The 24318-nt window shown below is 43.8% G+C and overlaps 1 protein-coding gene across 1 annotated transcript; it reads left to right on the top strand.

Annotated features, from left to right (window-relative positions):
• The first annotated feature begins 20232 nt into the window (after positions 1-20232).
• LOC141271100 (lysosomal alpha-glucosidase-like) lies at positions 20233-22659 on the top strand. Its single transcript, XM_073681202.1, has 3 exons — positions 20233-20397; positions 20489-20641; positions 22560-22659. Exons 1-3 carry the CDS (start codon positions 20242-20244, stop codon positions 22620-22622), a joined length of 372 nt encoding a protein of 123 aa, XP_073537303.1. The 5' UTR covers positions 20233-20241; the 3' UTR covers positions 22623-22659.
• The last annotated feature ends 1659 nt before the right edge of the window (positions 22660-24318 follow it).

The following is a 24318-nucleotide window of genomic DNA, read 5'->3' as shown; positions in this document are numbered from 1 at the left end:
GCAGAACCTTGTCGGCCTGGTAGAGCTGCCACCAGCTTCTATTAGATATAAGCCCTCTGGTCCTTTAACGGTCGTTATATCGGGCCAGAAACCTGCCCCGGTAGTATGAGGATTAACCCGAACAACAGAGATGTGGGTTCATTGATTGAGATAAAAGAGCAGCCCAAGGTTAAATTATATATTTAATCACCGTAAGGGCACACTAGGCATTACACTATATACATAAGGTTTATACATACATAATGGTCAGAGGCGCAAACACAATAGTAGTGGTACAAAAGATATAAAGCAGTTCTTAAGAGTCATTTACCAGTCAGATGAAAGGCCTGGCTTGTGGGGAAGGGGCTGCCACATGGGAGGCTTTTAGGTCCCTCTCTTTTTGTTGCAGGACTTCGCCCACACGATTTATTCTCGTGACCTCCCATAGACAAAGACACTGAGCAAGCTGCTGCTGGAGCTCTTAACCCCTCTGGGTCACTCCTCCGGCCTTCTGGCTGAACCTAAATCCTCCACCCCTGGGCTCTCTCACCTAAAAAACCTCCAAAAATTAAAATGGGCTATACTTGCTTAAGGGACGTCCTAGGGAGCCAGTTCTGGTGTCATCGGATCCAGCCGGGCCCCTGATACTCATGGAGACCAAGCACAGTGGCCTTAGGGGCTCCCGAAAGGCTGTGCCGTGTATCTGCCTTTCCCTACGCGCTGGACTGTGCTGAAAGCCAGGGTGACATTTACCCAGTTCGGGTGCTTCCAAAAATCTATTTGGTGTATCACTGGGATGTATGGTATTCCCAAACTCGGTGTTGAATTATAATTGTCTGACATAAAGGACCGCATGACTTGGGGTCCACAGGGGGTCTTCCTGTGCAACTCCACAGCTGCTGTGAAGTATTTGTCATTCCCTGCCTCTCAGACCCCTCCCTTCTTCTTGCTGCTGAAGTTACCGGTTTCAGTTTGGCATTTGCAGACCTCTATATGACGCGCCCCCTGGGCCATATTCTTTAGGGGAATATCCGGAGCCGGATCAGATGGGAGTTGTAGTCTTCCGAGTGGCTGTGACCCGGTCCGTGCCCAGGGTGTCAAACTCAGTTGTATGTGGCAGTCCTACAGATGTTATAAAGTTCTTAATGTCGACTACGCCACCCGTTGTATTGCGGTCACTATGGCCGCCGCTGCAGCAGGGTCCGCTGAGGCTGATGGTGTAGGTGCAGCTTTTGATGGTATAACCCCCAACGGGTGGGGTATAGCCTCAGGGGGTCAGGTGCAGAGGATGGGGGTTGTGGTGGTGCAGCATAGATGTTAAAGGAAGACAGAGTCGGGTTGTGCAGTTTAGGGTATTTACTCACTGCTGATGTTCCGGTCACTCCAGCTTCAAGTGACCTCCCGAGCCGTGCTGCATCCACCAGGTCCTGGATCCAGCCAACCCCCAAGCGAGTCCGGAGCGTGACCCTGAGCTCTCCTTCTGTCCTTTCTCTGGCCGTCCCCACTATTGATCCACCCAGGTCCAGCTCCCTCGGGCCTTCTGTTGGGAGACCCTTGGCCTTGGGTTCCCTGACCCTCCACGTGGTATGCCTTCGGGGTGGATGTGGTGGGTGGCCGTGGCAGACGCTGCCCACGGCCTCCGGTCTCTGGCTAGGGTGTGTTTTTGCCCCCACCAGCTTGGGTTCCGGTACCCTAATGCCAACTCTTCACCCGCTGATGGACTTTGGGTTCTCAGAGTTCCTTTTCTGTTTCCCCCTCTGGGTCTTTCTTTCTCTGCTCCACTCTCTCTCTCTGGGACTTCTCTGCTCCTCTTCCTGACTCTGACAGACTGACCCTGTTCTTTGATGGTGCCCACCTTATATACACCCTCTATGTGTGAGCTCAGGCGACCAGCACCCAATGAGCTCCTATCTTTACCCAGGCTGCTCCCCCTATCTGCCCCTACACTACTTGGGATGTACCACCCCCCTCCCACTCCAGCCAGGAACAGACTCGGTCGTACCTGCACATTTCTAAGTGGGAGTACCGTCGGCCTGCTCCTCGGAAATGGGATGTGTGTAGTGCATGCAGCCTACCGAGCTCAGATCCACACTCCATCCTTACCCGGGAGTGGAATATCACACCTCTGGGTTGAGGTGCAATACCCCTGTAGCAGCCGAATCCTCAGGGTGCTACATATACTCCCCCGCCAAACAGGGCACCATGATAGACATATCTTGAATATTCTTCACATCGGGTTTTCATGTTTGGCAGCTGTCACACACTAAAAGACACTTTTTACTGCAAAAACTATTTTTTGCATCACCGTATTTTGAGAGCTATAATTTTTCCATATTTTGCCCGACAGAGTCATGTGAGGGCTTGTTTTTTGTGGGACCACTTGGCATTTTTATTGGTACCATTTTCTAGCACGTGACATTTTTTGATCACTTTCTATTCTGATTTTTGGGAGGCAGAATGAACAAAAACCAGCAATTCAGGAATTATTTTTTTTTTTTATGTCGTTCTGCGTGTGGTAAAATTGATAAGGCAGCTTTATTCTTCGGGTCAGTACGATTACAGCAGTACCACATTTATAGTGGTTTTTTAATGTTTTGCCGCTTTTACACAAAATCTATTTTATAGAAAAAAATTATTTTTGCATCGCTTTATTCTGAGAGCTATAACTTTTTTTTTATTTTTCCATTGATGGAGCTGTATGTCAGTTTGTTTTTTGTGGAACAAGATGTCGTTTTCAGCGGTACCATTTTTATTTACATTCGTCTTTTTGATCTCGCTTTATTCCACTTTTTGTTTGGCGGTATCATGATAAAGCATTGTTTTTAGCCTCGTTATTTATTTATTTTTTTACACTGTTCACTGAAGGGGTTAATTAGTGGGACAGTTTTATAGGTCAGGTTGTTCTGGACGTGGCGATACGTGTGTGTACTTTTTTTTCTCATAAAAATATTTATTTATGGGTACAATATACAGTACAGACCAAAAGTTTGGACACACCTTCTCATTTAAAGATTTTTCTGTATTTTCAGGACTATGAAAATTGTACATTCACACTGAAGGCATCAAAACTATGAATTAGCACATGTGGAATTATATACTTAGCAAAAAAGTGTGAAACAACTGAAAATATGTCTTATATTCTAGGTTCTTCAAAGTAGCCACCTTTTGCTTTGATGACTGCTTTGCACACTCTTGGCATTCTCTTGATGAGCTTCAAGAGGTAGTCACCGGAAATGGTTTTCACTTCACAGGTGTGCCCTGTCAGGTTTAATAAGTGGGATTTCTTGCCTTATAAATGGGGTTGGGACCATCAGTTGTGTTGTGCAGAAGTCTGGTGGATACACAGCTGATAGTCCTACTGAATAGACTGTTAGAATTTGTATTATGGCAAGAAAAAAGCAGCTAAGTAAAGAATAACGAGTGGTCATCATTACTTTAAGAAATGAAGGTCAGTCAGGTGAAAAATTGGGAAAACTTTGAAAGTGTCCCCAAGTGCAGTTGCAAAAACCATCAAGCGCTACAAAGAAACTGGCTCACATGGGGACCGCCCCAGGAAAAGAAGACCAAGAGTCACCTCTGCTTCTGAGGATAAGTTTATCCGAGTCACCAGCCTCAGAAATCACAGGTTAACAGCAGCTTAGATTAGAGACCAGGTCAATGCCACACAGAGTTCTAGCAGCAGACACATCTCTTCAACAACTGTTAAGAGGAGACTTTGTGCAGCAGGCCTTCATGGTAAAATAGCTGCTAGGAAACCACTGCTAAGTACAGGCAACAAGCAGAAGAGACTTGTTTGGGCTAAAGAACACAAGGAATGGACATTAGACCAGTGGAAATCTGTGCTTTGGTCTGATGAGTCCAAATGTGAGATCTTTGGTTCCAACCACCGTGTCTTTGTGCAACGCAGAAAAGGTGAACGGATGGACTCTACATGCCTGGTTCCCACCGTGAAGCATGGAGGAGGAGGTGTGATGGTGTGGGGGTGCTTTGCTGGTGACACTGTTGGGGATTTATTCAAAATTGAAGGCATACTGAACCAGCATGGCTACCACAGCATCTTGCAGCGGCATGCTATTCCATCCGGTTTGCGTTTAGTTGGACCATCATTTATTTTTCAACAGGACAATGACCCCAGACACACCTCCAGGCTGTGTAAGGGCTATTTGACCAAGAAGGAGAATGATGGGGTGCTACGCCAGATGACCTGGCCTCCACAGCCACCACACCTGAACCCAATCGAGATGGTTTGGGGTGAGCTGGACCGCAGAGTGAAGGAAAAAGGGCCAACAAGTGCTAAGCATCTCTGGGAACTCCTTCAAGATTGTTGGAAGACCATTTCAGGTGACTACCTCTTGAAGCTCATCAAGAGAATGCCAAGAGTGTGCAAAGCAGTCATCAAAGCAAAAGGTGGTTACTTTGAAGAACCTAGAATATAAAACATATTTTCAGTTGTTTCACATATTTTTGTTAAGTATATAATTCCACATGTGTTAATTCATAGTTTTGATGCCTTCAGTGTGAATGTACAATTTTCATAGTCATGAAAATACAGAAAAATCTTTAAATGAGAAGTGTGTCCAAACTTTTGGTCTGTACTGTATTTTTATTTTGTGATTTTTTTTTTTTTTTTTAAATAAATATTTTTTTACAATTTTATTTTCTTTGACACTTTGTCCCACTATGGGACTTTCACTAATTGATGATGTTGCGGGGTTTCCGATCCAAAGGCAAAGGGGCTTTTACAACATTTAGTGGGTTAAAGTGCCTGGAGTGGTGTGGGCACTGCTCCTGGCACTGAGTGCCAGGAGTCAGCTGTCGGAATCAGCTGACACCCGGCGGTGATTGCGCGCATAGTCGCCGAGACATATCTATACATCCCTGGTCAATAAGTACCAGGTCACGTATGGAAATGTGTCATGTCAGAAAGAGGTTAATCAACTATACAAAAAGCTTTTTACTCAGTTAATCAGGATATGATTATGTCTCCAAGGTTTCCTACTGACCAAATCACATGGGCAATTGACCGTCAGTTCCTTTGGGGTGATGCACTGCTCATCACCCCAGTCCTTGAGCAGGGAAAGACTGAAGTAAATGGATACTTTCCTGCAAGGGTATGGTATTGCACTACAAACCGTGAGCGCCTCATAGGAATATTTTTATTTTTCATACATTGTATGTTAATTAACACTTGAAGCACAATGTGTTCAGAAACATGAAAACAGCTGTTAAAGTGTTATTAAACTTTATAGACCACCACCGATTGCTCAAACCCAAGGTTAGAAGCACTCAGCTGTGTACAGACCCAGAGACTTTCCATCAAGTCCATACACCATTGTGTGAGCGCTTCTTCCTGAGTTTTGAGCAAATAGTGGGTTTCTCAGGGCTCTGACTCCAACTAATCTACAGTGCGTTTAAAAGACTGAATTATAGTAGTCATTTTCCAAAAGTTTTGTTATTTTAATGAAAGTTTAACGTGTATGACAGAGAACCTATCAGCATGAATTTGGAATCTAAAGTAATGAGATGGCTGCATTTGATTAAATTGGACACCATAAATTGCCATACAATATCAGTATGGAGAAAAGAAAAGCCATACAATCCTTTAAAAGCTAACTTGTCAGACTGCATCCAAGAAGCACACAGACAACTCTTCAATAGAAAATACTACACTTCACTTCATGAAGATCCCACCAAAAAATACTGAGAAGAACTAACACATATCATCAATGGCTTTGATTCTACTTCATCCTCACTACTGGAACTAATACCAGACAATCCCCAAACAGGTACGTTCTACATGTTACCTAAAATACATAAAGAAGGTAATCCTGTGAGGCCAATCATCTCTGGTATTGGGACATTAACTGAGAATCTCTCCGGCTGGGTGGAGAACACTCTGAAACCCCTGGTGAGATGCACACTCAGCTATATCCAGGACACCACAGATGTTCTCTGTAGATTGTCAGCCCTGGGCCCACTTCCGGAGGACACAATACTAGCCACCATGGATGTAGAGTCTCTCTATTCCAACATTCCTCATGAGGATGGGATTGCGGCATGCAAATATTTTCTTCAAGTAAACAATCTGGCCACAGAACCAACTCTGCAATTTATCAGGTTTGTGATCTATCACAACTATTTATCCTTTGGGAACATTTTATACCAACAGTGTATGGGTAGCACCATGGGAAGCAAAATATCCCCACAATGTGCTAACCTATTTATGGCTAAACTAGAGGATGAGTTTTTGTCATCTTGCTCTATTAAACCACTAGCATACTTCCGCTACATTGATCTGCTAATAATCTGGACAGGCTCAAAAGATGATCTGCTGACCTTCCTCAATAACTTCAACAAGTTCCACCAAACCATCAAGCTCACCCTCAATTTCTCAAAGTCCCAAATACATTTTCTGGACACGACCATATACATTAAGAACAACACCATGCAAACATCAATTTACCATAAGCCCACAGGACGTCCAGCATATCTTAAATGGAACAGCTTTCACCCAAGACACAAAAAAATCCATCATCTACAGTCAAGCTCTGAGGTACATTCGAATCTGTTAAGACAGTAAGGACAGAAAACTACAGCCTGCTATCACTGAGGAATACATTCCTACAACAAGGATACCATCCACTGGTAACTAGAGATGAGCGGTGTTCGACTCGAACTGTTCGCCAATCTCAAATTCGAGCTGTTTTGGGCGGTGTTCGAGCCGTTCGGCGAACACGAACAATTTTAAAAAAATCCGGCTGTTCGAGGTTATGCTCGATAACTGTTCGTGCACCAAAATCATAACTGGATTTTTTCTCAGTAATGCTGAAAATTAATGTTAATACGAAGTTTGAGTGTACAGCGGGGTGGGGGGAGGGGCAGGGGATGGATCTCTGCAGGAATAATGAAGATCTCCATTTTTTTTTCTCTTTCCCGCATTTACAGTGGGGAGGTGCAGTCTGTCAGCCTATCAGCAGCGCACACACGGAGCGAAGTGCTTTTTTTCACACAAGCAAGGGCATGTGTCATTGGCAGTGTATGTCACATGTCCTTGCCCTATAAGACCCAGCCATTTTCCCCATCGCCACCATTTTCTCACTGCTGCAGCTGCGTGTTAGACGGCACCGCTGTTGCTGTGTGCGCTATACTTTGTTAATTTCAAGCCAATTTTCGCACAAATCTACAGATAGCTTGGGAGTAGGGAATAGTTGTGATTGCAGTCCTTTTAAGGACTAGGTTACATCATTTCCTACGACTTTTATCAGGCAGGTATGTGCTCTTAAATAGATAGGTTGGGAGTAAAGACTAATTGTAATTGCAGTCCTTTTGAGGGCTAGGTTACATCAGTTCCTATCACTTTTATCAGGCAGGTCTGTGCTCTTAAATAGATAGGTTGGGAGTAAAGACTAATTGTAATTGCAGTCCTTTTGAGGGCTAGGTTACATCAGTTCCTATCACTTTTTGCCAGGCAGGTCTGTGCCAGTGCTGTGCAAGTTTTTTTTCACAGCATTTGGCTAAATCTAGCAAAGCAAATCCTTTTTGGCCTCTTGCAGTGTGTGTTAGTCAGTGGAGTAGCCTATCTGTGTTGCAAGCTACACCACCTGTGTATAGAATACAATTTTTTTTACTGCACCTAGTGAAGTAAAACCTTTGGGGCATAGCATCATTCTATTAGTCCATCTATACTAACCTCCACCAGGTTGCAAATTCAATATAATTTTTATCTGCATCTAGCTCTGAAAAAATATTTCGGCTTGTAGCAGTGTGTGGGACTTGTTCTATTAGTCCATCTATACTAACCTCCACCAGGTTGCAAATTCAATATAATTTTTTTCTGCATCTAGCTCTGAAAAAATATTTCGCCTTGTAGCAGTGTGTGGGACTTGTTCTATTAGTCCATCTATACTAACCTCCACCAGGTTGCAAACTCAATATCATTTTTTTCTGCATCTAGCTCTGAAAAAAATATTTCAGCTTGTAGCAGTGTGTGGGACTTGTTCTATTAGTCCATCTATACTGACCTCCATCAGGTTGCAAATTCAATATAATTTTTTTCTGCATCTAGCTCTGAAAAAATATTTCGGCTTGTAGCAGTGTGTGGGACTTGTTCGATTAGTCCATCTATACTAACCTCCACCAGGTTGCAAATTCAATATAATTTTTATCTGCATCTAGCTCTGAAAAAATATTTCGGCTTGTAGCAGTGTGTGGGACTTGTTCTATTAGTCCATCTATACTAACCTCCACCAGGTTGCAAATTCAATATAATTTTTTTCTGCATCTAGCTCTGAAAAAATATTTCGGCTTGTAGCAGTGTGTGGGACTTGTTCTATTAGTCCATCTATACTAACCTCCACCAGGTTGCAAATTCAATATAATTTTTTTCTGCATCTAGCTCTGAAAAAATATTTCGCTTTGTAGCAGTGTGTGGGACTTGTTCTATTAGTCCATCTATACTAACCTCCACCAGGTTGCAAATTCAATATCATTTTTTTCTGCATCTAGCTCTGAAAAAATATTTCAGCTTGTAGCAGTGTGTGGGACTTGTTCTATTAGTCCATCTATACTAACCTCCACCAGGTTGCAAATTCAATATAATTTTTTTCTGCATCTAGCTCTGAAAAAATATTTCGGCTTGTAGCAGTGTGTGGGACTTGTTCTATTAGTCCATCTATACTAACCTCCACCAGGTTGCAAATTCAATATAATTTTTTTCTGCATCTAACCCAGCCAATACTTTTGGGCTAATACCACAGTTTGGCCACTCAGCTCTGCTCGGTTCCCATCCATTGTTTTTTGTGAAAACAACTCCAGAATTGTCAATTAGTTAACCACCAAAATGAGTGGAAAAAAGGCCTGCTGCTGGTGGAAAGGGGAATAGGCGTGTTGGGAAGGGAAAAAAAGGTTGTGTCCGTGGGGTAGGTGTTAAAGCAACAGTAACATCTGCAGAAGAAAGACCATCTTCCAGCCAAACTAAGATGTCTACTTCTTTTAGCGGACAATGTGATAAGATCCCTTTCTTACGGCCACGCCAATCGCTACAAATTCCAGATGAGGCACAAAAACAGCAGGTGCTTCAACGGATATCAAGTGCTCCTTTAAGTGGGCTCCCCTCCACCTCAACTTCAACATCACAAATACTCCAGTCCTCAGAGGTGTCACCTCAATCGCACTTGCTTCCTCACAGCTCCCAAGTCTCCAGCTGCCCGTCTGAGTATGGGGTAGAACAGATGGTTGAGTCTGCAGAGCTGTTTACTCATACTATAGCCTGGGAATCAGAGGTCGGCTCCAGAGCTTCTGTGAATCCAGACGAGGAAATGATCTGCACTGATGCCCAGAATCTTTATGAGTCGGATCCAGGACCAGACGCAGAAGGTTCTGACCATAATGTAGACCTTCTTTCCCAAACTGTAACTCCTGTTGGTGGAGACAATGAGGAAGACGATGATGAGACTCAAATACCTGATTGGAGCGACAACTTTAGTTTTTTGTCAGGGCAGGAAGAGGTTGGCTCTGAGGACGACGGGTGTGATAACACACAGGGTGATGATGGCGAGGTTGGAGATCCCACTTACTGTCAAGCCACAGTCAGCCAGTCGATGAGGTCAGCAGAGGAGGTGGAGGAGGATGTTAGTGACGACGAGGTCAGGTTGCACCTTCCTGGACAGAGACGTAGTACTGGAAGCACGTCAACAACTGCATCCTCAAACACAACTCTGCCTCTGGCCACAAGTCGTGGTGGCTCTTCAGGTCGCATGGGTGCTAAGCCTTGCATAGCCTGGGCATTTTTTCAGATCGATAAGGATGACCCAACTCGTGTTATCTGTAACATTTGTCAGCAAAAGCTAAGTAGAGGCCAAAAAATACATAGTTTGAGTACTTCATGCATGAACCGGCACATGGATATGAAGCATAAGTTGCAGTGGGAAGCTCACTGTGCTACAATGCGGCCTAGCCGGCCGGGCCAACCACCATCTGCCACATCTTATGCATCCGTGGCCTCTTCATCCTCTGTGACTGGGGGGATAGCAGTCACACCTGTTTTGGGACGCAGACCTGCCACCTCTTTACCCGCAACAGCCAGCGTGATTGGCAGGTCATAATTTTCTTTCGAGGTGGAAACACCAGCTGGTGTTCAGCGCTGTCCGACATCGATAGCACCACCTTTGGATCAAGGCAACCTTAAATGTCCGCCTGCATCTTCCTCACAGACCGGCAGTTTGCCGGGGACACCCTTCTCAACCCCGTCTAAGCACAACAGCCAGCCCTCGGTCCCTCAGATGTGGACAAGTAAAAGACCATTTCCTCCTAGCCATGAGAAAGCTAAGAGGTTGAATTTCACCATCTGCAAGCTCTTGGCTACAGAAATGCTGCCTTTCCGCCTGGTGGACACAGAGGATTTTTGAGACCTTATGTCCGTCGCAGTGCCCCAGTACCAGATGCCCAGTCGGCACTACTTCTCAAAGAAAGGTGTGCCTGTGCTCCACCAGCATGTCGCACACAACATCACCGCTTCTTTGAGAAACTCTGTGTGTGACAGGGTGCATTTCACCATAGACACTTGGACGAGTAGGCATGGACCAGGGCGTTACATGTCGCTGACTGGGCACTGGGTAACTATGGTGACAGCAGGACAAGGGGCTGCTGTCCAAGTCTTGCCGTCCCCACGAGTTGTGCGTCAATCCTCTTTATGTCAAAGTTCCTCCACTGCTTCTGCCTCCTCAACCTCCTCTCGGTCTTCCACCTGCACCCAAAGCCTGTCTGATCATGCCACAAGCTTTCTAACTGCGCAGAAGGGATCCTGCACACCTCCTTACTATGCTGGCAGTAGGGCTCAACGTCATCAGGCGGTTTTTACTTTGAAATGTCTGGGAAATGTGAGTCACACAGCTGAGGAGTTGTGGTCAGCTCTGGAGAACCAATTTCATGAATGGTTGTCTCCACTGGACCTGAAACCAGGGAAGGCCGTGTGCGACAATGCTGCAAACCTGGGTGCGGCCCTTCGCCGGGGCAATGTCACACACGTGCCTTGTATGGCTCACGTGTTGAACCTGGTTGTCCAGCAATTTTTAGCCCACTATCCTGGACTAGATGGCCTTCTTCAGAGGGCACGGTCGCTGTGTGCTCACTTCTGCCGTTCGCATCCCGCAGCTCAGCGACTTACATCTCTACAGAAGTCGTTGGGCCTGCCACTTCACCGGCTAAAATGCGATGTGCCTACCCGGTGGAATTCAACTCTGCACATGTTGCAGCGACTGTGGCAGCACCGACAAGCCCTGGTGCAATACGTTCTGACGTATAGCCTGGGCCAACGAGATCCAGAGGTGGGGCAAATCACGCTGGAGGAGTGGTCTCAGATCAGGGACCTATGCACCCTTCTGCACAGTTTTGAAATGGTGACGAAGATGTTTAGTGCTGACGATGCCATTATCAGCATGACTATTCCGGTGATTTACATGCTGGAGCACATGTTAAACAGAATTTAAAGTCAGGTGGTGGCACAAGAGGAGGTGGAGGAAGTAGAGGAGGAGGAGTTGTATGCGGAAGGGCTAACATCTGCAAGGTCCAGACGGTCGGCAGCACCAAGGCGGCAGGCATGTGAGGGTGGGGGAGATGGATTTACCAGGGCGCATGGTAGCAGCCAAACTAGTGAGGAAGGTGCAGGAGCCCAGGAAGAAGTGGAGGACGAACTGATGGAAGACTCATCAGATGAGGGAGACCTTGATCACATTTCTGTTGTGCGAGGTTGGGTGGAGAGGGCAGAGGAAGGAAGCATGATTGTTACCTTGCCACCAACACAACAGGGACTTGGTGCTCCTGGATGCGCAAGACACATGAGTGCCTTCTTGCTGTACTACCTGCAACATGACCCTCGAATTGTGAGAATTAGAAATAATCCTGACTACTGGGTTGCCACACTGTTAGATCCCCGGTACAAAAGTAAATTTGCAGAAATTATTCCTGCCATAGAAAGAGATGCACACATGCAGGAGTATCAGCAGAGACTGTTGCAGAATCTTACATGTGTTTTTCCCCAAAACACTAGTGGTGCACGTAGTGAATCTCACAGTTCCAACTTGCCAACCGTGGGACCGTTGAGTGTTCAGCACTCAAACCGTAACAGAACCACAGTATCTGCTGGTAACATCAATTTTGCGGAATCATTTCATCACTTTTTTAGCCCATCCTTTGCAAGGCCACAGGAGACAAGAAGTCTGACACATAGTCAACGCTTGAAGAGACGATGGTACAGGAGTATCTCCAAGTAAACATTGAAGCCATGACTGTGTCACTGGACCCTTGCTCTTTTTGGGCTTCCAATCTGGATAAATGGCCGGAGCTCGCCACTTACGCCTTGGAGATCTTGTCATGCCCCGCAGCCAGCGTTCTGTCTGAACGTGTGTTCAGCGCTGCTGGTGGTGTGCTGACAGATAAGCGCACGCGGCTCTCCACTGATAATGTAGACTCACGTTCATAAAGATGAACAAATCATGGATCCGAAACGATTTTTCTATCTCTGTGTCATCCTGGGGAGAGTAAAAGCTTGATGATTTGTTAAAATCACCTCACCAACCGTTTTAAGCTTTCAAATTACTAATCATGTTTATTTGTATCTTGGCTGGAAAATAATTTGGGCCTTGTAGCAGTTTGCAGTACTGATTCTATTAGGCCATCTATACTAAACTCCACCAGATTTAAAATTACTAATCATGTTTATCTGTATCTTGGCTGGAAAATAATTTGGGCCTTGTAGCAGTTTGCAGTACTGATTCTATTAGGCCATCTATACTAAACTCCACCAGATTTAAAATTACTAATCATATTTATCTGTATCATGGCTGGAAAATAATTTGGGCCTTGTAGCAGTTTGCAGTACTGATTCTATTAGGCCATCTATACTAAACTCCACCAGATTTAAAATTACTAATCATGTTTATCTGTATCTTGGCTGGAAAATAATTTGGGCCTTGTAGCAGTTTGCAGTACTGATTCTATTAGGCCATATATACTAAGCTCCACCAGCTTTCAAATTAATAATAATTTTTAGCTGCATCTAGCCTGGAAAATAATTTTGGGGCTCCTAGATGCGCAAGACACATGAGTGTCTTCTTGCTGCACTACCTGCAACATGACCCTCAGATTGTCAGAATTCGAAATAATCCTGACTACTGGGTTGCCACACTCTCTTAGATCCCCCACACTCTTCGATCAACCTTTTCATTTTAATAAAGAACAAAAAAATGGTCATTTTTGAAATTATAGGCATTAGCAGGTTATTAAAAACTGAAATCAAACAGTTTTCAACTCAAAACTTTATTCTAGGTGATGTTACATTTGCACATAGGACCCCTTGTTCGAAAGGAGCTTCTGAACTCTCTCGTCCATTGAATTTGTCAGGTTTTGGATGGTTTCTGCTTCAATTGTTTTGCATGAGGACAGAATACCCTCCCAGAGCTGTTGCTTAGATGTGAACTGCCTCCCGCCATCATAGACACTCCTTTTGATGATGCTCCAGAGGTTCTCAATGGGGTTGAGGTCAGGGGAGCATGGGTGCCACACCATAAGTTTGTCCCGTTTTATGCCCATATCAGCCAGAGATGCAGATATGTTATTTGCAGCATGAGACGTTGCATTATCATGCATGAAAATGATCTTGCTGCGGAATGCACGGTTCTTCTTCTTGAACCATGGCAGGAAGTGCTGTCTGAGAAACTCCACATACATTATGGAGTTCATCTTTACCCCTTCAGGGATCCTAAAGGGGCCGACAATCTCTCTCCCCATGATTCCAGCCCAAAACATTACTCCACCTCCTCCTTGTTGGCGCCGTAGCCGTGTTTGCATGGGGTGTCCATCAACCAGCCATCCTCCACTCCATCCATCTGGACCATCGAGCGTTGCACGGCACTCATCGGTGAACAAAACAGTTTTGAAGTCAGTCTTCATATATTGTTTGGCCCACTGGAGCCGTTTCTGCTTGTGTACAGTGGATAGAGGAGGTCGACAGGATGGCTTACGCACAGATGCAAACCTCTGAAGGACCCTGCATCTTGTTGTTCGGGGGACGTTGGAGGCACCAGCAGCTTCAAAAACTTGTCTGCTGCTATGACAAGGCTTTTTTGCCGCTGCTCTTTTAACCTGACGTAATTGCCTGTTGGAAAGAGTCCTCAATTTTCCCTTATCAGCACGCACACGTGTGTACTGTGAATCAGCTACATACTTCTTGATTATGCGATGATCAGGATGAAGTGTCTTGGCAATGTTGATTGTAGTCATGCCTTGACCTAAACACTCCACAATTTGTTGTTTCTCAGCAGCCGACACATCCTTTTTCTTTCCCATTTTGGCAGAAAATGTAGGCTGCTTAATAATGTGGGACAGCCTTCTTAAGTAGTCTTGCCTTTCATTGGACACACCTGCCAAACTAATTAGCACAGGTGTCTGCAATTCCTTACAGTGATATGAAGAGCCCTGACACACATCACCATCAATGAGATTAACTGACAAACAAAAAAATTCTTACCTTATCACTCCTAAACACTTTTTGCATAATAATTTGGAACACAGTATACATGTGCTTTTCCACAAAACACCAGTGGTTTCACGTAGTGAATCTTACAGTTCTAACTTGCCAACCGTGGTCTGTATGGAGTTGTTCAATAAAGGGCCTAAAATTAAGATAACATAGATGGGAGAGGTCTCTATGAATACAAATTCCTAAGTATTTGATACCCTGTGAGGGTCAGGCAAAGGGAAAGTTGGACTGGATGGAATCCTGTATGGATTTGGGGAGGGAGACATCGAGGGCCTCAGACTTCTCTGCATTGATTTTAAAATTTGACCATGTAACAAAGTGATCTATTTCAGCTATAACAGCAGGGATGGATATATGTGATTGAGTGATATATACTAGGACATCATCAGCAAATGCAGAGCACTTGTACTCGGTGCCTCCCACCTCAATCCACCTAATATTGGGGTTATGGCGAATTGATGAGAGCAGGTGCTCCGTCACTAGGATGTATAAGAGAGGGGACAGAGGACATCCCTGCCTTGTCCCATTGGTGATTATGAAAGGTGATGAAAATGTTCCATTTATCTTCAGCCTAGGTGACGTATTGCGATACAGGGCCGTGATTTTGGCTATAAAAGGGTCCCCTAGACCCCTACCCCAAGATTTTTAAGAGAATAATATATGGCGTGCCAGGAGACTCTATGGAATGCTTTCTCAGCATCCAACGAGAGTATCTAATTACAAATTTTTAACTGCATCTAGCCCAGTAAATACTTTGTGCCTAGTAGCAGTGTCTGCTAGTCAGCGGATTATCCCAGCTGTTAAGCAAGCTACACCACCTGTAGTTTGGACACTTAATTTTTTCAAAGGAAATGGTTCGGACCCCGGGACACTCAGTGAAGAGCATCGGGGAGGCACCCCAAGGCACAGGGGCTGGGACTGGCGGTAGGACGCCTTGTGGTTTATCGCCAAGCTCGATCCTTATAAAAGCTTTTTAACTGTAGCAGCTTTAGTGGACGCTACTGGAGCTGGAATTGCGCAGCTGCTGGCATGAGACTTGCCCTCCAATAGATCCTTGTAAAAGGATTTAAAGTGTACTCATTCAAATTAGAGAGACAATTTAAATTAAAAAGATTAGACCTGCCTCCACCGCAGGGGGGCTCGCTCGACCCACCAGCGGACAGGCACCAGTATTGGGAGAGGGGGGCTGGCCATCAGGGTCCACCGCGGCTCTGGCACAAACCCGGCGACACGGAGGTCGCACGGGCAGGAACGGATTGGCCGTGTCGGCTTCGCACTTTTTTGGTTTTAGATGGGCATGACATGTCTATGTCTGTGTCTCCCCCTCCTTTTACTCCTACACCTCTTTTCCTTTCGCATGACTATATGTACTTGTCACTTTTCCATGTGTTAGTTATGTCTTCTGAGCAGTTTGTCAGCTTTTGGACACCTTTGAAGGTGTTTTCTATGTGTTTCTATGTGTTTTTGTTTGCCTGCCATTGGTTTTAACGGTGTTCGAAGGTGTTCGACGAACAGTTCGACGAACAGTTCGACGAACAGTTCGGCGAACACACGGGTGTTCGACGAACCGAACCGAACTCGAACACTACGGGGGTGGCTCAACACTACTGGTAATAGATGAACAGATTCACAGAGCTACAAGGATCCCAAGAAGTAGCCTACTGGATTACAGACAGATGGAGGACAACAACAGGGTGCCTCTTGTGGTCACAAACAACCTCCACATGAGCATCCTAAGGAAAACTGGTGCTGATCTCCAACCCATATTCCATAGAGACCACAAACTGAAAGAAATATTCCCAGAACTACCACTTCTCTCCTACAAACAGCCCCCTAACTTAAGGAATCTCCTTGTCAGATGTGTCCTCTCATCGCCATCAGTGACGGCACATTTCCATGTAACAATAAAAAATTCAAAACTTGTACCCACATATTACCATTAAATACAGTCCGCATACCAAACACGGATCAGGACTATAAAATCATGGATGTCTTTTCATGTATATCCTACAATGTAAAAGGTGCCAGGAGGTACAGTAGTGTACAAAATAATAGCAGTCCAACATGACTAACCAGATTATTCAGTTTTTTTTTTATAAATTATATTAGCACATGTCCAACAATTTACCAGTTGGTGTGGTAGATTCTAAGAAAACCAACAGACTCCGCATTCATGATCTTCATGTTTTTGAGTCTGTTTTTGAATAATTAATTGAAAGGGAGTGTGTTCAAAATAGCAGTGTGTAGTTCAATTAGTGAGGTCAATCATTCTGTGAAGAAACAGGTGTGAATCAGGTGGCCCTTATTTAAGGGTGAAGCCAGCACATGTTGTACATGTATTTCTCCTTGAAAGCCTGAGAAATATGGGTCGTTCGAGACATTGTTCTGAAGAACAGTGTATTTTGATTAAAAAGTTGATTGGAGAGGGTAAAACTTATAAAGAAGTGATAGGCTGTTCAGCTGAAACGATCTCCAATGCTTTAAAATGGAAAGCAAAACCAGAGAGACGTGGAAGAAAACGGAAGACTACCATTCGAATGGATTGAAGAATAGCCAGGATGGCAAAGGTTGGGCCAATGATCAGCTCTAGGATGATCTAAGATAGTCTCAAGTTACCTGTGAGTGCTGTGACAGTTAGAAGATGCCTGTGTGAAGCTAATCTCTTAGCAAGAAGTCCTCGCAAAGTCCCACTGTTAAAAAAAAAAAGACATGTACTGAAGTGGATACAATTTGCCAAAGAACACATCAACTGGCCTAAAGAGAAATGGAGAAACATTTTGTGGACTGATGAAAGTAAAATTGCTCTTTTAGGGTCCAAGGGCCCCAGACAGTTCGTCAGACAATCCCCAAACTCTGCATTCAAGCCACAGTATACTCTGAAGACAGTGAAGCATGGTGGTGCAAGCATCATGATATGGGTATGTTTTGCTTACTATGGTGCCGGACCTATTTACCGCATACCAAGGACAAGTTTGCATATGTTAAAATACTTGAAGAGGTCAGGTTGCCTTACGCTGAAGAGGATATGCCCTTGAAATGGATGTTTCAACAAGACAACGACCCTACACACACCAGTAAACAAGCAAAATCTTTGTTCCAGGTCCAACAAAATTGAGGTTATGGAGTGGCCAACCGAATCCTGGACTTTAATCCGATAGAACACTTGTGGGGTGACATCAAAAATGCTGTTTGTGAGGCAAAGCCAACAAATGCCAAAAAATTGTGGGATGTAGTCAAAGCGTCCTGGTCTGGAATAACAGTTGACAGGTGCCAGAAGTTGGTTGACTCTTTGCAATATAGATGTGAAGCAGTTCTAAAAAAACTGTGGTTATACAACTAAATATTAGGTTAGTGATTCACAGGAATGCTAATTCCTCAAAAAAAGAGTACATGTGAGTTTGTAAAGACAAATGCAGACACTGCTATTTTTTAGAACAGCGCAATGATCATTTTTTGTCATTTTCTGTAAAGTAGTTAAAAATTATATACAGGTGCATCTCACTAAATTAAAATATCATCAAAAAGTTAATTTATTTCAGTTCTTCAATACAAAAAGTTAAACTCATATATTATATAGAGTCATTACAAACAGTGATCTATTTCAAGTGTTTATTTCTGTTAATGTTAATGATTATGGCTTACAGCCAATGAAAACACATAAGTCATTATCTCAGTAAATTAAAATAATTAACAAAAAACACCTGCAAAGGCTTCCTAGGTGTTTAAAAAGGTCTATTTCAGTAGGCTCCACAATCATGGGGAAGACTGCTGACTTGAAAGATGTCCAGAAGGCAGTCATTGACACACTACACAAGGTCCCAGAGTTCCACTTCATGCTTCCCTCTGCCAACAAGCTTTTTGGAGATGGAAATTTCATTCTCCAGCAAGACTTGGCACCTATCCACACTGCCAAAAGTACGAATACCTGGTTTAAAAACAACAGTATCACTGTGCTTGATTGGCCAGCAAACTCGCCTGACCTTAACCCCATAGAGAATCTATGGGGTATTGTCAAGAGGAAGATGAGAGACACCAGACCCAACAATGCAGACGAGCTGAAGGCAGCTATCAAAGCAACCTGGGCTTCCATAACACCTCAGCAGTGTCACAGGCTGATCACCTCCATGCCACACCGCATTGATGGAGTAATTGATGCAACAGGAGCTCTGACCAAGTATTGAGTGCATTTACTGAACATACATTTCAGTAGGCCAACACTTCGGATTTTAAAAACAATTTTCAAGCTGTTGTTATAAAGTATTCTAATTTACTGAGATAATGACTTTTGTGTTTTCATTGGCTGTAAGCCATAATCATCAACATTAACAGAAATAAACACTTGAAATAGATCACTCTCAATTCAATTAGCTATAAATGTGTAATATGGCTGACAGGGACCAGCGGAGAGACAGAAAGTCCCCTGTCTACTTTGCATTCTGCAGATGTATAGGCACCCCATTGCATGAATGACACAGCACATCATACACTGTATCCTCACAGGGGCAAACACTGATGATATTTTTACACATTTTGCCTTAAAAAATCTGTGCCCTAATAATACTGTATAATGCCCAGGTGGCACAATGCAGGTAACCCGTGCACAGGATAGTACAAAAGTATTAGTAATTTTGTGAGAAAGATAATATCAAACCCTAGTACCTTTATAATACTATTAACCTGCAGGTTAACCCTATATCTGCTGGTTAATAGTGTTATAGGACCTGACAGGTTCCTTTTAAATGGAGTCTGTCAGCAGGATTTCATCCCCGATCCAAACTATGTATATGAGCATGTAGCTCTTTCAAAGACAAAGACAGTCTGTTTCTCTGTTATGGAGAAATTGCTGTATGAATTGAAAGGCAAATGAGGCTGAAGAGCTATTTGAAGATCTGAAGCCTCTGTCACTCCAGCTCTATTCCCCACCCAGCGCCGCCTCCTCCTGCTTAACTGAGTTCCTTTGCCTGAAGTCACACACAGTATAGAGGCTGTCAGTCAAGCAGGAGGAGTCAGTGATGGACTGGGAATAGAGCTGGAGTGACAGAGGCCTCAGCTCTAACAATATTTCTACAACATTATTTGCATACCAATTCAAACTCTGGTTTCTCAGTAACAGAGAAACTGACTGGCCATGTAAACGGTACTGCTGGGCTTGTCTTTGAAAAGAGCTACGTGTGCATATAAATAGTTTTGGTGGGAGGGAGTGAAATCTTGCTGGCAGATTCCCTTTTAAAAGGAACCTGTAATCAGTGGTGTAACTTGAATCTCATGGGCCCCAGTGTAATATCTCCAAAAGGGCCCCCAACTATCACGGGTCTTTTGTATTGGTTTTTATTATTGGTTAAAGTGACCTTTTGTTATCTCTTTAATCCAAGGTTCTGGAGCGACTGCAACTCCTGTACCCAATATACTTACTAAAGCAGACAAGAAAGCTGATGTCAGGGGCATAAGTATTTGTATTCCCATAATATAACCATGCCTGAGCATGTTTTCTTATAATTGTATCATGCTGACCTGCTATTCCTAGAAACGTATGAATGGGTTGACAGCTGGTTGCTACCCCCTGGAGGTGTCACCCTATGTCCACATAGTGTCCAGTCAAGGGTAACTATAGGGACACATCCCCATTTGTCAAGGGAGAGAGAATTATTCAGTTGTCCATTTATTCATAAATCTCATTTTATTCATGGAAATCCGTTTACTTGTGTTCTCTCTTGCAGATCCCAGGTATGACTACAGAGGAGACCCGCAAGAACTGTCTGAACCTAGTGGTGGCACTTACACCAGAGGGATTTGCAAGAGGAGATCTATTCTGGGATGATGGAGACAGTTTAGGAACTTTTGAAAGGATGGATTATACGCAAGTGTTATTTATTGCTACAAATGTATGTAATGTGTCGGGGCATTATTCCTAAAAGTTATATTACTTTTTAGGATGTGATGATTCTATGAGTTAATTCTGGTTCTTTGTTACAGAATGCACTTGTTAGTGAGGTGATGCATTTGAACAGTGAAGCAGACGACCTCCAACTGGCATCAGTGCAAGTGTTTGGGATACCAAACTCTCCCAAGAAAGTACTGGTTAACCAGGTGCCCACCAAAGATTTTGCATTCAGATCAGATACCAAGGTATTGAACGCTACTTTTTTTTTATAGAACAGATATTATAAAATGATAATATCCGGTTTATGTGACTTTAGAATATAACAATGTCCTTGTTCATATTTTTCTTGTATCAGACAGACCCAGGTAGATTTGATGGAGATTTCTCCCTCTGGAAGAATTTTCAAGTATTTCTTCATGTACCTTTGTATACATAAAAGTAAATTGAAGGGGTTATCCAGTAACTTATACTAATTGCCTATCCATATGATGGATCATCAATATGATATCTGTGGGGGTACGACAGCTGGTGCCGCCAGTGGCTGGAATTGATCAGTTGCGGAGTGGAAGTACATGGCTACATAAACTATGTAGTAACCGCAGCCGGGTACTGCAGAACCATACTTCAAGTGAATAGATGTGGATCTGCAATACCCACTATATAGGTTATGGAGTCGTGCAATTACGCTTCGCACCTGAGCACATCTGATTCCCGCTGGCACAAAGAACAGCTGATCAGCGGGGCGTGGGTGTCATTTATGGCCTATCTTAAGGATAGGCCATAAATATACAGTACAAGCCAACCACTTTAAGAACAACAACAGAACAGTTATGTACGGCATTTTTATGAAAAAATAAAACCACAATTAATAGAGCCAATAATAAAAATAAAAAAATCAAACGCATGAAAATGCTCATATAAAAGACATGACAGTTGCAGAAATCACTGTAAAAGCCTGGAATGCCCAAATCTATAGCAATAATGGCCACAAGAGGGCATAAACACTCCTCTTGTGGCCTTCTTGATATCTATTTATTTTACTTGTGAACATAGCACCATTAATTTCCACAGCACTATACAGACATTATGAGCCTCAATGGGGACAGTGATGATACTAAATGCAGTATGTCTTTGGAATGTAGGAGGAAACCCATACAAACTTGTACATCCTTGGTGGCATATGAACCCAGGACCTCAGTGCTACAAGGCTACAGTGCTGACCATTGTGATATCTATATTACTGTATTTTATGAGCTTTCATGTGTTTTGATATATTTTTTTTATTTTATTTATTATTTTTTAAACTTAAGTGTTTTGTTTGTGTTCTGTATTGCTATTTGTTCATTGAGGTATAGATAGTGTCTGTAAATGGGAACCTCCAAAATTACTATATACTTGCAGATCTTAAATAGCACTTTCATGATGCTTGGCTGTGTAGCTGAAACGATGTCTACAGGAAGAAGATGAAGTTATATTTTTAAAGGGACTTTGTCAGCACAGATTGACTGTTTAAACCATGTACAGCCGCTCGGTGCACCCTTGGTGAGGCCAAACATTTAAGTACACCTTCCCATCTGCTTGTTTTCTATGTATCTCCACCCCCCCTCCTCCTCTTTGATTGACAGCTCTGGTTTTGAGCTTTAGAAGGACAGAGATAGATGGAAACTAGTAGGTGGGAAGGTGCACTTATATGTTTGGCCTCACCAAGGGTGCACCGAGCATCTGCACTTTGTTTGAACAGTCATTCTGTGCTGACAGACTGCCTTAATGCAGCCGCTCACTTAATCAGTCATCGGGGCCGTGCAGGGGGCTGTAACAGTCATCTCTCACTACACACTGTAAACCCTTCCCTGCACCTTGACTGACAGTCAGCACTTCGGGCTGTCACTCGAGGTGCAGGGGAGTAATTACAGCATTTAGTGAGTGGTAACTGTTACAGTCCCCTGCGCCGTACCGATGACTGATGGAAAGTGGCTGCAGGAGGAATATAACACCATGTTCTCCCTGTAGCTCCTGTTCCAGTTACACAGCCAACCATGATTAAAAGGCAGATTACCCCTTTATCTGCTGGTAAATGGCGTATTGTTAGGTGACTGCTTCCTTTTAATTACATTTCTTCACTCGCTTGTATTTAAAGTATTAATAATCATTTATATTTCATAGGTTTTGACCATATCAAAGCTCAATCTACAAATAGGATCTCAGTTTGCAATCACATTGTCTTGATGCTGCTGCTCAAACTCAGGAAATGTGAAGTCCAGAAGCTGTAATATTTGATGTGTTTTTATCTTTCAAGATATTTATTTGCGTTCGTTAATATTACATAGGACTTCTGGAAATAGAAATAATGCTGTTAGAAAAAAAAAAACTGTAATAGAATTTAAAGGGATCTGCTGTCATTAGATTTTACAATTACGAAACTGCCTATGCTGTTGAGTAAATCTTAGACCTGATGAGCCAGTTGTATTTACTTGGAAAGTCCACATCAGAATGGTACTATAGACAGAATAGAATAGTACAATGTTTATCTCTTCGGAATTATACTTAACACAGCTAAAGATAGAGATTCATATTAAAACTCCTATTTTATTGGTATCATATTAAAAAGAATTTATCAAAAGACAGAAAAAAACTAACTAGAATTAAAAAGTAGATTAAGGACAGTATAGGATACACATACAGTGAAATATTATCCAAACTTGTCCATAGATCCACAGTATAAGGTAGACAACAAAACAATAGTTTCTGAGACCTTCTGTGATCAAGAAATATTAGCCAATATGCTGATCTAGCCACTATATTAATCAACCTTCCCTCCGACTGGTCATTCAGCTCAACATGACACATTTATATCCAGTCCCAGGGAATAATTTCTCAAAAAATCTGTGGCTTTTAATTATCCCACCATATGTCAATGGATCCTCAAACAGTGGAAAGTAGGATACCAAAAAATGGAAATCAGATATAAATATATACCTCATTTATATTACCATACGTGCTTTTATTTTACAGTGGTCTCTCTGATGCTCCGTGTGGCACCCCAGGGGTCTGGTTTCCACAGTGATAGCAATATTACGTCTGAGAGCAGGTGGGAGGTCTCCTGGCCAGGAATCCTATGCATGCCACACCTCCTGCCCAGTCCTGGGAGGGGAAGAACTTCCCCTATATAAGACTGGGGCTGAGGCAGGGTTAGGGAGAAAGAGAAGAGGAAGAGTCCCAGACAGAGACATAGTCTGGTCTGGAGAGGAGCAGCTATAGGAAAGAAAGATCAGGAGCTCAGTGGGAGCAGTGCTAAAAGGAGTCAGGGGCTGGAAGCTGTAGAGCTCGCCCTGATTGAAGAGTTCTCACCGGACCCGGAGTCCGAGGCTGTGGGGACTAATCCTTACCCAGCAGCAGAAACCGACCGGCAGGGGATTTCAGGTCCTCTGGCCAAGAAACCCGAAGGCACGGTCACACGCAAGGGACCAGCACCGCCGTCGTGGAGCGGAAGCTACCAGAAGGCCCCGAGTCACCGGCCATACGGGTGAGCACCACACGGTACACTCAGGGACGTGGGCTACTTTTACCCGCCTCTAGCAAGGTAGCCAGAAGAGTACAATTAGTTGGGGAGGCCTACAACTCCGCCTGGCCAGGGGAGATCCCATCTGCTCACGGACTGACCAGGCCCCGATCGCTAGCCAGTACTCCGGGAGGGTCTACCTTTGTCATCAGTAAAGACCCTGAACTACACCGCACTGTCTCTGAGTGGTTCCTGCTACCTGCATGCTATTCTGCTACCCCATTCAGCCACGTCGGCTGCCCTGAGGCCATACCCCTCCCGTTGGGGGTTATACCATCTACGCTGCACAATCGTACCACCGGCCTCAGCGGTCTGCCCTGCAGCGGCGGCCTCATAGCCGCATTCAACGGGTGGCGTAGTCGA

Source organism: Phyllobates terribilis, unplaced genomic scaffold, assembly GCF_046119375.1.
Source record: "Phyllobates terribilis strain yellow unplaced genomic scaffold, ASM4611937v1 Scaffold_5__5_contigs__length_657084704, whole genome shotgun sequence".
NCBI lineage: Eukaryota > Metazoa > Chordata > Amphibia > Anura > Dendrobatidae > Phyllobates > Phyllobates terribilis.
This window is presented reverse-complemented; position numbering and strand designations above follow the sequence as displayed.

Coding starts and splice junctions, on each gene's coding strand:
- LOC141271100 (XM_073681202.1), top strand. CDS start 20,242: ATGACTACAGAGGAGACCCGCAAGAACTGTCTGAACCTAGTGGTGGCA. Junction 20,398..20,488: donor TGTTATTTATTGCTACAAAT/GTATGTAATGTG, acceptor TCTTTGTTACAG/AATGCACTTGTTAGTGAGGT. Junction 20,642..22,559: donor CATTCAGATCAGATACCAAG/GTATTGAACGCT, acceptor TATATTTCATAG/GTTTTGACCATATCAAAGCT.